This window comes from Anomaloglossus baeobatrachus, chromosome 4, assembly GCF_048569485.1.
Source record: "Anomaloglossus baeobatrachus isolate aAnoBae1 chromosome 4, aAnoBae1.hap1, whole genome shotgun sequence".
Classification (NCBI taxonomy): Eukaryota; Metazoa; Chordata; class Amphibia; order Anura; family Aromobatidae; genus Anomaloglossus; species Anomaloglossus baeobatrachus.
In genome coordinates, this window is record NC_134356.1 from 46,972,896 (window position 1) to 46,991,313 (window position 18,418).

Sequence of the window (18,418 nt, forward strand, 5' to 3'; positions counted from 1 at the left end):
GTTTTTGGTACAGAAAAAAATGCTGCAAAAACCCAATGTGTTTACAAAACGTGATATCTCTATACACAGGATCCAACAATCATAATAGGCAATAGGCAATGTCACAGCTGACTATTTCCTTTCCCTTTACAATGATTGCACACATTACACTTCATTACAAAATATGGGGTCCAGGTCGAATATGACTATGTACATGTATTGTTTCCTGATACAACAGGAAGTTAGAGTCTATTAAAAACCCCAGTGGCCAGTGTGAGAACTGCAAGATTTCAGTTTTTACTATTTTTAATACAGATTGTGATATGGAAAAAAAATACACTTAAGGCAAAAACCTGATTTAAAGAATAGGTAATTTTTTATGGCATCTTCCCTTTAAAGGGACTCTATCACAGTTTTTTGCTCCCTCATATGAGAGCTGCATGATTTAGAGACAGAGACCCTGATCCCAGTGATGTGTCACTTACTGAGCTGTTTGCTGTTATTTTGATAAAATTTAATGTTTTTTTCTACTGCCGATCTAGCAGTATGCTGGACTACTGGCAGCACACCAAGTAGTCCTGTAATGATAATCTACTGCTGATTAAACAGTGATTTTATCAAAACTACACTATGCAGCCTAGTAAGTGACACATCGTTGGAATCAGGATCTCTGCCCCCACGTTATGTGGCACTCAGATTAGGTGGCAAACAACTAGTGACAGATTTCCTTTAAAGAGGACAAGCCAACAGGATGTTCCTATATAAACTAAAGCCAGTGCTATACTGGTGCTATCATGCTGATTCTATACATACCTTTAGTTGTGAGATCGGATGTATAGTTTCTGAAATACAGGCAAGTAAAGTTTGTGAAATGCACTGTTATTTGATTGATAGGTGCTGCAAAATATCTAATAGGTGCGTCGGGTTTTGCTAGTTATTCTCGGCTCTGTCTATCTGCCTGTTATTACAGGGGGAGAAGGGAGGGAGGAAGGACAGGCAGGCAGACAGGGGCAGGAATAACTAGGAAAATTCAACTCACCTATTAGATATTCTGTAGCTGCTATCAATCAAATAACTGCATTTCACAAACTTTACTTGCCTGTATTTCAGAAAGTATACATCCGATCTCACAACTAAAGGTATGTATAGAATCAGCATGATAGCGCCAGTATAGCACTGGCTTTAGTTTATATAGGAAAATCCTGGTGGTCGGTCGTCTTTAAGGGAGGTGAAAGTCTTACTGGCAATGCCATTAATAAATATGCAAATTAACCATTTAAAGAGCCTGGCAATATAATTAAATAAGTATCTGGGGTAGTTGATATTCCGGGTCATGTTGGATGGCTCACTGGAGCAATCGGCACTGGCAAGGAGGGAGATGGTTTGCATTATTTATTGGGTGCAGGGTGACTGGTGGTGGAGTTTGGATCGTTAATTCACCTGGTTCCCTAACAATAGTATCACGGGTCCTGCTACCCTGACGGTGGCTCCGCACAGAAATGCTAGTTAGGGATTAGACATTCAGCTTTACACTTACCGGCCTGGAGCGGATTTCTTTGGCATACAGAGGTTTCAAGAATTCAGAATCTCCCTCAAGCCGTAAACCTTTTTCTGTGATTCTCAGGTTACCCATTCCATCCTGTAACACAGAGAAGTAAGACCGAAAAGTAAATCCAAGCTCTTTTATAAGGACTTAGGGACTTTGTACACAGCAAATCCATAAATGTGAAATGCAGAATTATTTATACGCGTGATAAGATAAGGTAACATCAAGGCGCAATTGGTATTCAAAGAAAGGTATTGTTACCGAGAGGACGGAGATGAGATGTCTTATCGGGTTCAGACGCTTTACGCCAATCTTTTTTTATGGGTTTGAAACAAAAAAAAACAACAAACAGCCGCATATGAGAATGTTTTTAGCCTAAAGCCCCAATATAAAGTAGATTGTAGTTGGCCAAACGATGGTCGACCTGTTATTTCATCCGTCTCTCCTATGCACAGAATGTCAAGTGTTACTGAGTTCCTTACAAGACGTCTCTGGTGGCCGAGAGAACCAAAGAATGGGAGTCCGAAGTCGTTCATGGCCGATCCTTATCCCCCCTCTGTTGGGGTCCACCATACACATTCAACAGATATTGAAGGGTTGGCCAACAGTCTAATAGGTATGGTGGATCTAAACCCTACCCCGACAGGTGATTTTTGGGGAGAGACAGAGTCCCCCATATACACTACAGACCTAAAGTTTGGACACACCTCCTCATTCAAAGAGTTTTCTTTATTTTCAGGACTCTGAAAATTGTAGATTCAGATTGAAGGCATCAACACTATGAATTAACACATGTGGAATGAAATACTTAAAGTGTGAAACAACTGAAAATATGTCTTATATTCTAGGTTCTTCAAAGTAGCCACCTTTTGCTTTCATTACTGCTTTGCACACTCTTGGCATTCTCTTGATGAGCTTCAAGAGGTAGTCACCGGAAATGGTTTTCCAACAGTCTTGAAGGAGTTCCCAGAGATGCTTAGCACTTGTTGGCTCTTTTGCCTTCACTCTGTGGTCCAGCTCACCCCAAACCATCTCGATTGGGTTCAGGTCTAGTGACTATGGAGATCAGGTCATCTGGCATAGCACCCCATCACTCTCCTTCTTAGTCAAATAGCCCTTACACTGCCTGGAGGTGTGTTTGGGGTCATTGTCCTGTTGAAAAATAAATGATGGTCCAATTAAACGCAAACTGGATGGAATAGCACGCCGCTGCGAGATGCTGTGGTAGCCATGCTGGTTCAGTATGCCTTCAATTTTGAATAAATCCCCAACAGTGTCACCAGCAAAGCACCCCCCACACCATCACACCTCCTCCTCCATGCTTCACGGTGGGAACCAGCCATGTAGTGTCCATCCGTTCACCTTTTCTACAAAGACACGGTGGTTGGATCCAAAGATCTCAAATTTGGACTCATCAGACCAAAGCACAGATTTCCACTGGTCTAATGTCCATTCCTTGTGTTCTTTAGCCCAAACAAGTCTCTTCTGCTTGTTGCCTGTCCTTAGCAGTGGTTTCCTAGCAGCTATTTTACCATGAAGGCCTGCTGCACAAAGTCTCCTCTTAACAGTTGTTCTAGAGATGAGAAGGTCCAAACTTTTGGTCTGTACTGTATATTAGACCATCGGCTAAACATTTCAATATTTTGGTCTCGGCTGACATTAGTATGTGTATGGGAAAAAACTAAAAGCTTGGTGTATCTGCTGAGACCACAGATATTGAAGGGTTTGGCCAACAGTCTAATGTATATTGTGTATCTAAACCCTACGCCAACAGGTTATTTTTGGGGAGCGACAGGGTCCCCCATACACATTAGACCATCGGCTAAAAATTTCAATATTTTTGGTCTTGGCCGACATTAGTCTAATGTGTATGGGAAAAAATGAAAAGCTTGGTGTATCTGCTGAGACTACAGATAGTGAAAGGTTTGGCCAACAGTCTAATGTGTATGGTGGACCCCAAGCCTACCCCAACAGGTGATTTTGTGGGGAGCATCAGGGTTCCCCATACACATTAGACCATCGGCCAAACCTTTCAATATCTGTGGCCTCGGCCGACATTAGTCTAATGTGTATGGGGTAAAAACAAAAAGCTTGGTGTATCTGCTGAGACCACAGCTATTGAAAGGTTTGGTTGACAGCCTAATGTGTATGGTGGACCCCAACCCTACCCCAACAGGTGATTTTTTTTGGGGGATCGTCAGGATACCCCATACATATTAGACCATCGGTCGAACATTTCAATATTTGTGGCCTCGTAGGTCTAATGTCTATGAAAACCCTGACCCCGGAAAGCTTGGTGTATGTATGGCATTTATGGGATGATGAATGCTCATTGTGTGGACCACAAACCAACTTACGGAAGTATTCATCTCACTGATAATTTAGGGGGAGTCAACGAACTGCACAATGACCATTAAAACAGTATACAAGGGAAGGACTACAATATAGGGACCAGTGGTTCAGTACATAGTCCCAGGACTAGTATATAGAGACTTAAAATCCAGTATCAGGGCTAAAACTAGTATACAGAGACCACTAAATCATTATACAGGACTAGCCTTTTATACAAGGACCAGTAGAGCAGCACACAAAACTAGGACTGGTATTAGGAGCCCAGGAGACCAGTATGCAGGTTTACAACTCGTATATAGAAACCAGTAAATCAGTATATAGAGCTAGGACTAGTAGATATGGCTCATTAGTCCAGTACACATGGCCCACTAGTCAAGTATATAGAGCTAGGACCAGTAGACAGGACTTGAACTAGTATAATTGAACTAATTGTCCAGCATACAGGACAAAGGTGAGTTTACAAATACCAGAAGGGCTAGGATTAGTATACAGGGACAATGAACTAAAATATAGGGACCAGTAAAATAGATCACAGGGCTAAGAGTAGATTAAAGAGATTATACAGGATGAAGACAGCGGGACCAGTAGACAAGTATACTGGGATAGGACTAGTATACAGTGACCAGAATACAGGCCTAGGGCTGGATTACAAAGAAGAGCAGACCAATATACAGGACTAAGATAGATGGACTCCTAGACCAGTATACAGGAGATGCACTAGTATTCAAGGACCACTATACAGACTGAAGACTAGTATTCGGAGTCCTATAATCCAGTATCAGGGCTGGGACTAGTGTACATAGACTAGTAAATCAGTTTAAAGGAAAAGGCTTGTATACAGAGATCAGTAGACCAGTATGCTGGTGTCATGCGATGCTCAGCTCTGCACACACCTGCCGGCACTGTGGCGTCAGACTCTGTTCACACTGCAGAGTCTGACAAGCAACCTGAGGCTTCTGGATTGTTCAGCCAGAGTTTCAGGTTCACTGCACTGGTCTTCAGCTCTGCAGGAGTTAATCCCTGCAGACTGGTGAGCAGGACCTAAGAGCTCAGGTTGCTGACTGCCAAGTGCAGCTGTCTCCTCCCTATATTAAGCACGCCTTTCTTCCCGTTTGTGCCGATGATAGCTTTTTCGATCCTGGTCTTGCTGTTACTCCTGTTTATGGTGATCCGTGTTGCGCTTCTGAGTGGTGTGAGCGTTCCCCTGTTCTGAGTTACTTCCTCCCTTTTGTATTGCCCCCAGTACACATATTGTCTCTCCTGTGTGTTTTGAGTGTTGTGTGTACGAATTTCCATTCTCTCTTGTCTGTGTCGTTTTGTGGGGTTTTGTCTTTGTGTTTTCCAGCCTGCCCCGAGGGTGTGGCTAAGGGGGCGTAAGATCAGGGCTCGGACAGGAGTTAGGGTCACGCTGGGGGCTCGGACCTGGTTACCATCTAACCTACCTCCAAGATAAGGGACGGCACAGGGTCACAAGCCTTAGGGCTAGCCTAGGGGCTCATGTCCTGTGTCCATATACCCCTTGACAGCTGGGCTAGGACTAGCATGCAAGGACCAGTAGAACAGTATAGAAGACTAGGACACACAGAACAGTATATACATTTACAAGGATAGGACTGGTATACAGAGACAAGAATATAGGGCCAGGTACAGAATACAGAGAAAAGTAGACCTGTATACAGGACTAGGCCAGAGGACCATTAGATCAGTATACAAGGTTAGGGGGCCAGATATGGACATTCAAAACCCTTGGGCTTGAATGTCATGGACGTGAAGTTAATGTTATTTCACTGTGAATTTTACTGTTTTAATGTTATGTTATTTTAAAGTATTTTCTGATGCTCTTCCAATGAAATGAGGCTGAGAGATGTAATTATATTAATTCCCAGATTATTCCCCAGCTCTCTAGACTTGCTCATCAAGCAAAGGCCTCTTACGAATGCGAATGACAGCAAGAGGAGTATGTGACAAACCCGAAAAGGCCGATCACTCACTCCGCTGGGAAGCTGGCACCGATGTATCATTTACATCTCTAGTGATCCTTACAACTCACTCGTCCACCCTCCAGTGAGCTGCCTACCCACACGTAGCCAAAAATGTCATTATCCATTTATAAGCTGGAATCTCAAAATGTCCTGGTAGATCGGCCTCATCCATCCTAGTTAGCGATTCTGAATAATCATCATTACGGCATGCTGTAATATTTCCTTTATCTCAAGCTGTGTGTGTGACCGGCAGGCTGTGCCCCCTTCACGGTGAAGGATGAGAGTGACATCACGTTACGCATAAGATAGATAGCGGAGCAAAGCAGAGCTCATGTGTATACGGTGCAAGTCCCAGGGGAACCCACTGTCATAAACCCCAGAGTAATCCAAAATATGACAAGTCGGAATTCAATAATTGTGCAGATCCTTACTGTGGCACCAGTGACGAGATGTCGCAACGTTTTGGATCTAATAGGCCTTTGTCAAACCTAAAGATTGTGAATTTTGTCGGATAGCTGCCAAGGCAGTCTCTAGGCATATTGGATTAAATTTTTTACAATACTTTGTGTGACGGGTGACAGACAGTCCTGTGGTGTCCGGCAATAGAAGGTCACAGCATTTGGATGTGCAAACTGTTCCCTGACCTTCTTTCATTCCTGTTTGATGTATTTGGTATCCTATTTATCTCCTCTGCTTTATTTTCAACCCTTTCCCTTTAGGACCCAGTGGAGTTCCTCACCCTCTCAGCTGCTTTTCATCAGCACTTCCTTGGTGTCTATATTTAAACCGTCATTTTCCCACACTGAGTGCTGGTGATAAGTCCTTTACCCGTTACAAGTCTTCAGTGCAGGAGGAGAAAAAGGGGTTAATCCCGCGCAATCCGCCAAATAAGATGTAGAAATGTTGATAAATTAATCACTCTTTTATTCCATAGGTCTACGTGTTTCGAGGTGTAAAAACCTCTTCCTCAGGACCAGAATATCAACAAAGAGGTTTTTACACCTCGAAACGCGTAGATTAACCCCTTTTTCTCCTCCTACTCTGAAGACATCTCCACGTGGGGCCGCGGCAGCCGCCATTATCTCATGCTATCTATGGTGGTTGTGACCTTTCACAACAACAATTGGTGAGTGTATTAATTTATATACTGACCTGTTGCTTATCTGGTAAACCCTATTAGCGCTTCTGTTTTTTTTAGCTCTATTAAAAGTCTTCAGTGCATGCAATCGGCTCGCATCATTCTGGTGTAACCTAGTTGTTGTTTGCAGTTCCTCTTCCTGAGGCATCTGGAGATAACTTGTTTTCTTTCCTTGTTTGTTATACCTGTGTGTCCTTTAGCGCTCAGTGGGGTTGACGAAGAACTAATCCCATCCGTTTCCTACCTAGGTCAGGTTGGCGCATTGGTGTGGAACCTATCTAGGGAAGTGAAGAATCCCAGGGTCCAGTGGTAAATTTGGTCAGTGGTCAATATCTCCCCCTTCCCTAGACACAAGGTTTCCTTTCTCTTTCACCCTATGATGAGTACTTCCCTGTACCTAAAGTGACATTTTGTCACTAAAGCCACAATTGGTTCAAAATGGGCCCTTAAGTATAGCATAGATTCTGGTGTCATGAATTGAAGAATCTAGAGCTGTATCCATCTCTCCCCTCCACTTTCTCTTCATGATCGTTGGACCGATAGTCCCTTGTTTCTTGCACAGGTTCTTACCATCCAGAAGAAAATTGAATTGCATCAACCATGGCGAGACCCTCCTCTATATATTACAGATTAAAGTGTACCGGTCATATCACCATGGTCATGCTTCGCTCATCCCCCACAACAAACTGAAACCGCCTCTGGTCCACATACTGGTCTAATATGTCCAGGAACTATTCCAGTTCACATACCCCTTAACTTGCCATTTACTTTTTTTGAGTTGGTGTTTGGTTCCATATCAGGATTCTGCCAGCATTATATGTTCTGAAACATCCTTCCATTACCTCACAGGATGCATTGTCCAATGGGTTTCCTTCCATGAAGTGTAAGCCTGCCTCTCTGCTGTACCTGTATGCAGTTTGGAATATAAGAGGACAGAGACACAAAGACCCCCATTTCCTATAGAGAGACAAAGACCCACCCCCTGTTCCCGTAGAGAGACAATAACATGCCTACACTTCCGGTTGATAGACAAAGACCTGCCCTCTCTTCCTGAAAAGACAAAAACCTGCCTCCACTTCCTGTAGAGGAACAATCACTCCCCAATTCCGGTTGAAAGACAAAGACCTGCCCTCACTTCCTGTAGAGAGACAAAGACCAGCTTCTACTTCCTGTAGAGAAACAGACTTGCCCACCACTTCCTGTAGAGTGACAAAGACTCGCCCCTTAATCTTGAATAGAGACAAGACCACCCCCAATAGAGAGGCAGGTACCCCATTTCCCATAGAGAGGCAAAGACCCAGCCCCACTTCCTGCAGAGCTGCAAAGCCACCCACTCATTTCCGCTAGGGGCGCAAACACCTGCCATCACTTCTTGCAAAGAGACAAAAACCTGCCCCTTCATCTTGAATAGAGACCAAGACCACCCCCAATAGAGAGGCAGGTACCCCCATTTCTCATAGAGAGGAAAAGACCCACCCCCACTTTCTGAAGAGAAACGAAAACCCACCCCCACTTCCTGTCTAGAGATATAGACCCTCCTCCACTCCCTCTAAGCTTCTCAGCTACTAAAGACTAATTATGCTTCCCTACAAGCAGAGGACCCACCCAATGGCCAGCACCTTGTAGTGATTTTTTTTGGGGCGAAAACATCTAATGCGTAAGAAAAGTATTTTGCAGTTGTGTTGGTTCTTTCCATGACCATCCGATGAGCCTAAAGGGGGTGTTACACGCAGCGATATCGCTGGTGAAAGCACCCGCCCCCATCGTTTGTGCATCACTGGCAAATCGCTGCCGGTGGCGCACAATATCGTTAGGAGCCGTCACATGTACTTACCTGCCTAGCAACGTCGCTGTGTCCAGCGAACCGCTTCCTTTCTAAGGGGGGCGGTTCGTTCAGCGTCACAGCGGCGTCACTAAGTGGCCGCCCAATAGAAGCGGAAGGGCGGAGATGAGCGGGACGTAAGATCCCGCCCACCTCCTTCCTTCCGCATTGCCGATGGCCGCAGGTAAGCTGTGTTCATCGTTCCCGAGGTGTCACACATAACGATGTGTGCTGCCTCGGGAACGACGAACAACCTGCGTCCTGAACAATCAATGATTTTTTGAAAAGGAACGACGTGTCAACGATGGACGATAAGGTGAGTATTTTCCATCGTTAACGGTCGCTTCTTGCTGTCACATGCAACGACGTCGCTAATGATGCTGGATGTGCGTCACGGAATCCGTGACCCCGGCAATATCTCGTTAGATACGTCGCTGCGTGTAATGGGACCTTTAGTTTACTAAAAGTGGAGTGACCATTTAAAGCCATTCATGGCATATTCATAGGATGTTGCCAAACAACACTGAGCATCATTGATGGGCAGTTACTTTGGCCATATTGGATTGTCAGACCACCACTAATTCTGCTGATTGTGCCACAGCCATAATCAATAGGGACCAGTACACATAATAATATGCAGCAGACAACTGCCAGCTGTTATGAGCTGGGTGTAAATATGCTACACCAGTGCAGCTAATAACAGCTAATCAATGGGGAAACCAGTTATCGGACCCCTACTGATACTGATCTGTTATTGATGTCCTATCCCAAGGACAGGTCATCAATAATAGATGTCTGTAATAACCCTTTAAGGTTTGATCTAGCAGAAGGACACTGACTGATTTATTAACATTGGTGTGAGAGCAATATGATGTTTTATCGGATCGCACTCACACATGAAAATCGCAAGTGGAAAACAGCCCATAACCTCATGCTTCAGAGTTGCTCAGCCTGAGCCGGGCATTGGCTGATTCAGGTTCACTGGTCTTCAGCCCCAGGTTAATTCCTGCAGATTGGTGAGCAGGAACTATGAGATCAGGTTGCTAATTGCCACGTGCAGCTCTCTCCTTCCTATTTAAGGTGCTGGTTTCTTCCAATATGCACGGATAATAGATTCAGCTTAGCGCCAGCTATTCCAGCCTTTATGGTGATCCTGTTTATGGTGATCTGTAGTTGCGATTTTGAGTGGTATGGAAGTTCCCCTGTTCTGCATTTACTTCCTTAGCTTTCCTTTATTCCCATATTGTCTCACCTTTGTGTTCGAGTGCAGTGTATACGAGTTTTCGTTCTCCCTTGTCAATGTCGTTTCTGTGGGGTTTTGTTACTGTGTTTCCGGCTCGCCCCAAGGGTGGTGGAGAAGGGAAGTAAAATCAGGGCTCGGACAGGAGTCAGGGTCACGCTGGTGCCTCAGACCTGGCTACCATCAAGCCTACCTCTGAGATAAGGGACAGTGCAGGGTCTCAAGTCTGAGGGCCAGCCTAGGAGCCCCTATTCCGTCATTACTTACCCCATGACACACACACACAGAAGCTAAACTCCTTATCAAATTTTAGGAATATCTAAAAAACTACTTTCATATTTTGGATATGTCTTGTGTAAAACTAGAGTTAATGCGTGCGGCACCATTTTGCAGATTACTTCCAAGGTGTTTAACAGGAATGGAAAAAAGTCTAAATCTATATGAATTTTGGTCACTCACCTCCTTCAACAATGTAATACCAGGATAAGAGAACACACTGACCTCACAGCGCCACTCCATACAATTCCAATATATTATGTACTTAGTATTTTCTTGATGTGCCCATGGCCAATTTGTTTACGCTTAAAGCTTTAGTAATAGTGGAAAGAGCACCGAAAAAGCCAGCTCCAAGTACATTAAGTGCACTGCCGAGTGCTGAGTGGGTACGGTTATTACAGAGCTGCTATTGATGTCTAGACCATGGCGGTTCGCTGGAACAGTTTACTATTTTTATCAAGGACCCTCATTTCTGTGACATTTTTCATTGATGTGAGGATACGGTATGTGTGGCTTTGCCATTAGCGCTCATGCAAATTATATACTTGGCACTTTTTACATTCATTCCAAACCTCTACTCGTAAGGTTGATGTGCCTATTACCTCTCCCGATTACAAAGCCAAACCTTCAAACTAAATGTAAAGGATCCATCACTGTTAAGACAGTAGGGTAATTTCCATACATACCGTATTTTTCGGATTATAAAACGTACTTTTTCTCCCAAAAATTTGGAGGGGTGCATCTTATAATCCGAATGTAGCTTACCTATAGCTTAGCTATGCTGCGGGCTGCGGGCGCTGCAGTGCTGGGACTGCGGGCGCTGCAGTGCTGGGGCTGCATGCCCTGCTGTGCTGGGGCTGCGGGCGCTGCAGTGCTGGGGATGCGGGCGCTGCAGTGCTGGGGCTGCGGGCGCTGCAGTGCTGGGGCTGCGGGCGCTGCAGTGCTGGGGCTGCATGCCCTGCTGTGCTGGGGCTGCGGGCGCTGCAGTGCTGGGGCTGCGGGCGCTGCAGTGCTGGGGCTGCGGGCGCTGCAGTGCTGGGGCTGCATGCCCTGCTGTGCTGGGGCTGCGGGCGCTGCAGTGCTGGGGCTGCGGGCGCTACAGGGCTGGGGCTGCATGCCCTGCTGTGCTGGGGCTGCGGGCGCTGCTGTGCTGGGGCTGCGGGCGCTGCAGGGCTGGGGCTGCACGCGCTGCACTGCTGGGGCTGCACGCGCTGCACTGCTGGGGCTGCACGCGCTGCACTGCTGGGGCTGCACGTGCTGCTGTGCTTGGGCTGAACACCTTGCTGTGCTTGGGCTGCACACCCTGCTGTGCTAGGGCTGCGGGCGCTGCAGTGCTGGGACTGCACGCTCTGCAGTGCTGGGGCTGCTTGCGCTGCAGTGCTGTGGCTGCACATGCTGCTGTGCTGGGGCTGCGGGTGCTGCTGTGCTGGGGCTGCATGCACTGCTGTGCTGGGGCTGCGGATGCCTGTGAAGCGGCAAGGGCCATCCTGAAAATGTCGGTGGTGCGGGCTTCAAGTAATGGCTCTCAGAGTCGGTAAGTGCGCAGATGGAGCTCTCAGCTCAAGATCTCATCTGCGCACGAGCCGCCTCTGGGCACCATTTCTTTGAAGCCTGCACCGACGAAAGTTTGTGGCTGTTGCCTGCCTCACAGCACCTGCAGCGAGCATCTGGGACATCCGCAGCATCGCTCTACTCCACCACCACCCATTGCTCCTGTGACCTCGCTCAACCACTGCTGCTGCCCCCATGATAAGACATCAAAGAATTATAAGACGGACCCACCTTTTTTTACCTTTTTTCCTAAATGTGAGGTGCGTCTTATAATCCAGGGTGTCTTATAAACCGAAAAAAATACAGTAAGTAAAAAAAAGAAAAGTAATGTCACGAAAAGGGACAGATAGGGAGGGCGACTGAACAGGGGCCCCTGCGCTTACCCTCAAGTTAAAGGGGTACCCTAGGCTATCCCTCAACCCAGAGGTATGCTTGAAGGTAGCGAGTTCTGAGCCCCCAGCCGCTCCCTGTCTCCTGTGCTAGCCCTATTGATACGAGCCCCTCCACACCCACCACCTAAGGGGCCGGGCCAGGACAGAAGCCTCCAAACCCCACCAACAACTAAACAGAAACACATGCACAACTAAAGTCAACACCAGGGGACTACAATAGGTGAACAGGAACAACTAGGGATAGAGGAAGGTTACAAAACAACAAGTAATTTCCACACAGCCAAACAACGGACGACAGCAGCAGCTCTCAGGACACGTCACTGTTTACATGGTTCAGAGTATTCAGTATAGTACACGGGTTAGGCCACTTTCACATTGCGTTCCTCTCCCCGTTCACTGGTCCCGTCGGGGCTTCTGTCCGAAAACCCTCAGCAAAACGGGTTTTGAATGTATGCGCTAATGGGGCAACTGATGATAATGGTGCAGATGGGGTCACCATGTGCTCTGTTGTGCACCACTTCAGGAGTATACGCCTATTGGAGGCGGAAAACCAGACGTAGTAGACTGTGTCTGGGTGTCTGCCTGCAGTAAGCTTATAATCCCGAAAATTATTTTGGATGTATGCACTGATGGGACCACTGACTATAGTGGTGTAGACAGTCACAATGTGCTCTATTGCGCACCATTTTTGGGAGTATACGCCTATTGAAGGCGGACACCCAGTCGTAGTAGACTACGTCTGGGTGTCCGCTTCCAATAAGCGTTTACTCCCAAAAATTGTGCACGACAGAGCACACGGTGACTTCCTCTGTACCACTATAGTCAGTGGCCCCTTCGGCGCATACGTCCGAAACCCGTTATGTTAGAGTTCAACGAAAGCCCCGACGGGACCCCTGAACGGGGAGAGGAACAAAGTCTGAAAGCGGCCTAAAGCCCGCTTTACACACTACAATATATGTTACAATGTGTCGGCGGAGTCACGTCGTAAGTGACGCACATCCGGCATTGTAAGGTACATTGTAGTGTGTAACAGCTACGTGCAATTGCGAATGAACGGTAAAACGTTCATCGCATGCACGTCGTTCATTCCTCATGAATTGAACGTCAGGTTGTTCATCGTACCCCGGGTAGCACACATCGCAGTGTGTGACACCCCGGGAACGATGAACAGATCTTACCAGCGTCCTGCGGCTCCCGGCCAGCAATGCAGATGGAAGGAGGTGGGCGGGATGTTTACGTCCCGCTCAGCTCTGCCCCTCTGCATCTATTGGCCGGCTGCCGCGTGACGTCGATGTGCCGCCAAACGTCCCTCCCACTCCAGGAAGTGGACGTTCGCCGTCCACATCGAGGTCGTATGGACGGGTAAGTACGTGTGACGGGGGTTAATCGTTTGTGCGGCACATTCAACAAATTGAACGTGCCGCACATACGATGGGGGCGGTTACGATCGCATATGATATCGTATGAGAAATCGTAACATGTAAAGCAGGCTTTAGTCTTTATCACCAGACTTGTCTTACCCGAACGAGCAGTGGTTTTGGCCATCCTTTTTCGGGAGATTTTTGCTTTTCAAAAATCGAGGTGCCTTCTAACAAATGATCAGTAGAGGTGCCAAGAGTCAGACAACCATTATGACACTGATCATTCTAGACAATAAGGAGAAAAATGTGGTTCCTCAGCGCTGCCTCAAATGAATGTAAAGGACCCCAAATAGCTTGGCTAGAATAATGGTATATTAGACTACATGTTTTACAGCAATCTAGGCTCTTTCTCAGGACAAAACCATAAATACTAAAAGCAGGGTCAGAAAGGAGACTCAGGCTTCTCCACCATCAGAAGTATCCCTGAAATAGCGTATGGTCCCCTGGCTTGAGGGACAGCTTAGGAGCCCCGATTCCCCGCTATCCCAAAGCTAACGTGACACATTATTATCATTTTTATACATATTTATTTTTAAGTAAAATATGCAGATATTAATGTACCAGTTGTATTATTCATTTTTTTATCATGTGAATTTTATATTCTGTTGGATGTCAGAGTTTGACTTGAGCACTGCAATTTTGCCTACAATCACCATTTCTATTCTATAGTGCACCTCTATCCTTTGTATTACCCTATACTTTTTATTATAGTATTAGTATTTTATATTATCTGTATACTCTCTTGCATCCTCCCCTGCCCAGGAGATGTGGTATGATCAGACCATGTCCCTGTACGGTCAGACACGGCCATTACACAGCACACAGCAGGGACACATATATAAGATTATCTCAGCACAGGAACATTTTTTTAATCACATCTAATCGTGGAACTTATTATTATTCTTGTATCTATTGATTAAAATCAACTTCAAAATTAAATTGTTTGTGGGAAAACCCCTTTAAGTCTCCTAGCTTTCATTACTGGCTCTTCAAAGCTCCTTTTGTTAAAGGGAATCTGCCAGCAGGTTTTTGCTATATAATCTCAGAAGTCAGAATAGCATGATGAAGGGACAGAGACCTTGATAACAGTGATGTGTCACTTACTGGACTTTAATAAAATCAGTGTTTTATCAAAAGGAGATTATCACTACTGGAAAAGCTGCCCTCTTTCCTTCTGGTCCAATCACTTCCCACAAATGATTAGAAGCTTTCTGTCAATATACAGGGAACACAGAAAGCTGCCAATTAGTGGTGTGGGGGCGGGGTTATACACAGATCAATATTCCGAGTGCTGTTAGTTCTGCAGGTACGAAAACTGTGATTATATCCCAACTGCTGCACCCAGTAAACTACCGTATTTTTCCGATTATAAGACGCACTTTTCCTCCCAAAAATTTCGGTGGAAAATGAGAGGTGCGTCTTATAATCCGAATGTAGCTTACTAGGGGTGGTGGAGAGGGGTCACCGGAGGCAGGGGAGATGCTGTGGGCCGCGGGCGCTGTACTGTGGGCTTACTGCGGGCAGTGATGGTCGCTGTGCTGCAGGAAGTGCTGGGCGATGTGCTACGGGCGGTGAGGCAGGGGCCGCCATTCTGAAAATGTCAGCAGTTCAAGCTTCAAATAATGGCGCCGGAGTCGGCACATGTGTAGTTGGAGTTCTCGGCTCAAGATCTCATCTGCGCACGCGCCGCCTCCGGCCTATTGATTCCCTGCGGCGGACTTAAGGAAAATTACGACGACAGGTGGCGCGTGCGCAGATGATATTTCGGCTTGTCATTGAGCCGAGAGATCTATCTGTGCATGCGCCGACTCCGGGTGCCATTTCTTTGAAGCCTGCACTGCCGACAGCTTCTGGATGCTCCTCCTACCTCAAGTGCCCATAGCGAGCATCCAGGACACCCGCCAAACCCTAGTCCACCAGTGCCCCTACCTCCTGTGACCTCGCTCCACCACCACTGCTGCTCCCCCTTCTGGTAAAATAGCACCAGATTATAGGACGGACCCCATATTTTTTTTCCCCCTTTTTTTTTTCCTTTAAGTTTGGGGTGCGTCTTCTAATCTGGGCGTCTTATAAAACAAAAAATACAGTAAGTGATACATCGCTGGAATCAGGTTCTCTGCTCGTACATCATGCTGTTATAAGATTACATATCAAAAACCTGCTGTCAGATGCTTTTTAGCTTGTATTATGGGGAGTGTAGATATTTATGAAGCACAGATATGTCATAGAAACTATCCTACTGTAGTATAAAAGCTAAACTGAGCTGATAAAGGTCTGTATAATAATATAGCACTCATGTAAATGATAATGTGCAAAATGAAAAAATAAGAGTATTTATAACAAATGCTAAACTTTTTCCATATTCAACAATATCAATCATAATTCTATTATACCCTAAGACTACCACACTCCCACAAATAGACTGTCTAATTTTAGATCTAGCCATGACTCCAGTCATTGTCTGATGGAAGAAAATAAAAACCTTGTGCTTCTGAAACTCGACATTAGAATTACAGAAATGCTTCACGAAGGAGGGTCTGCATTCATCGGAGAGCCCCGACAAGAATGTGTGTGGGACGTCTCGTCAGATGGATACTGCAGCAGACGGCGTATTTAGAACATCGGCACAACAAACCATTGTCCGAAATTCAGTAGTGATGAGAAGAGGAAGGAAAAAAAAAAGAAGAAAAAAAAGACAAAAAAAAGACAAAAAAAGGAAGAAAGAAAGAAGAAAAAGAAGAAGAAAAAGAAGAAGAAAAAAAAGAAGAAAAAAAAGAAGAGAAAAAAGAAGAAGAAAAAAAAGAAGAAGAAAAAAAAAGGAGAAGAAAAAGGAGAAAAAAAAAGAAGGCTGAGTGCGCAGAGTGCGTTTTTGATGCAGATTTTGTGCAGATTCTGGCATGAGTTTGCATGTCTATCCTTATGCCAGCAAAGTCAATGGGAATTCTGAAGTGCCGAGTGCACATTTGCTTATTTTTTCCTTGCAGATTTGGTGCAGAAAATAATCTGCAGACTGTCAATTATTGGTGTATTTTTTACTGCATTTTTTTAACCTTTCCACCCATTGGTTTCATTAAAGAGAACCAACCACCAGGATTTTTTGTCGCGAGCGGGGGCGCAGGCCACGGCCAGTGGGGAGCTACTCGAGATGCTCGGATCCGGGATCGTGGCTGTGGCTCGAGCGGCAGACGGACCCGGGGTTCGTGCAGCAGCCCGTCTCCCACAACAATAATAAAGGGGTTATTTACAGGGGGAGAGTTTGTTAGTGACTCCACCCATGGGTTGCGGTGATAGTTTGGTGACACCACCGCTGCCTTGGTATGGGGGTGTCGCGGGCGGGGAGGACGCCGCCGCTGCTGCGCTCTCGCTAACGCTCGGGTCCGGCGCTGCTGCGGCTGCTTGGTGGCTTGAGCGGTGGGCCGGATCCGAAGACTCGAGCGGCGCTCCTCGCCCGTAAGTGAAAGGGGTGGTTGGTTTGGGGGATTCAGTCCGTGACGCCACCCACGGGTCGTGGTGAAGATGGGCACCACCACTGCTGGTGACGGGGATCCCGGGAGCGATGGTAGGGAGCAGCTGGGATGTTGTTTTCCCCCTCCGTGGGTAGGTGTCGGTGGTCCCGGGGCCCGATGATGTGACGGGGAGGCAGGTTGGTGAGGTGCAGGGTTGCAGGGACAGCGCGGCGCGGTGCTGGATGGCACGGGTGTACTCACTCAGCAAGAAAGGTACAAAGTCCTCGTTAAACCAAACGGCTGGATGGACGGGTCCCGCAGCCGGCTGCCGTGTCTCTCCCCGGACAGGTGATGGCGGCTGTCTTTCCCTGCACCTTGATGTTCTCGTTTCACTACTATGGATCCCCAACGGTAGTCCAATCCCCAGTGTATGGGTACCGGAGGAGCCCGTTTGCCCGCAGGCGCTGGCCCTTGGGTCTCTAGCCTTAGGTGGTAGCTGTATACCCTCACGGTGTGGGCGGTTGCCTTCAATCGGGACTTTTGCTGTTAGGAAACCCCTGGGGTTCCGGTCACATTCGGATTTGACTATTGTCGGCGGCTCCAAGCCTGGTCGGGGTCCGATGGCCCTGCCTGTGTGTGCTGGCTTCAATCCGCTCCCCGGTCGGTATCGGCGGGCCAACGCCCGACTCCGGTCCTACGGTTCCGCGTTGCTTCACCACTCCTGCAGACGGCCACCACCGTCTGCCAACCTTGCTGTCAGTGCCTGGGCCACAAACCCGGACACCCAAGTGCTCACTCCTCTCACTTCAACCTCCAAACTCTATCTCTCACTTTTTCCGCCTCCAGGCCTGTGAACTCCTTGGTGGGTGGGGCCAACCGCTTGGCTCCGCCCCACCTGGTGTGGACATCAGACACTGGAGGGAGGCAACAAGGGTTTTGTGTTTGGCTGGTGTCTCTGTCTAATGGGGGTGGGGGGTGTTTGTGTGTTATTTGTGACGACCTGGCTAGTCCAGGGCGCCACAGGGGCACCCGGGGATGATGGAATGGGGCAGCAGGATGGTATCCCCTCCACGGGTAGGGGAGGTGTTGTCCTGGGGCCCAGGTGTAGGTGGAGTGCAGTGCTGGGGCGCCGTCTGCAGGCTGGACCGGATGACACCGGTGTACTTACTGTTGTTGAATAAACCACACAAAGTCCAAGTAGTAAACCAAGTGCCGGATACCGGTAGCCTCCGGAGTGGTGTGCTCGGGTCCCGCACACCGGTTGACAGGACAG

General features: G+C 47.1%; 1 protein-coding gene across 3 annotated transcripts in view; it reads right to left on the bottom strand.

The window, feature by feature from the left end:
- Nucleotides 1-18,418, bottom strand: part of SGCD (sarcoglycan delta) — a 1,008,723-nt gene that overhangs the window by 176,699 nt on the left and 813,606 nt on the right. For all 3 annotated transcript variants that reach the window (XM_075344301.1, XM_075344302.1, XM_075344303.1), the window contains one exon: nucleotides 1,517-1,618. In XM_075344301.1, coding sequence (XP_075200416.1) covers nucleotides 1,517-1,618 — 102 coding nt within the window. The remainder of the gene's footprint in view (nucleotides 1-1,516; nucleotides 1,619-18,418) is intronic.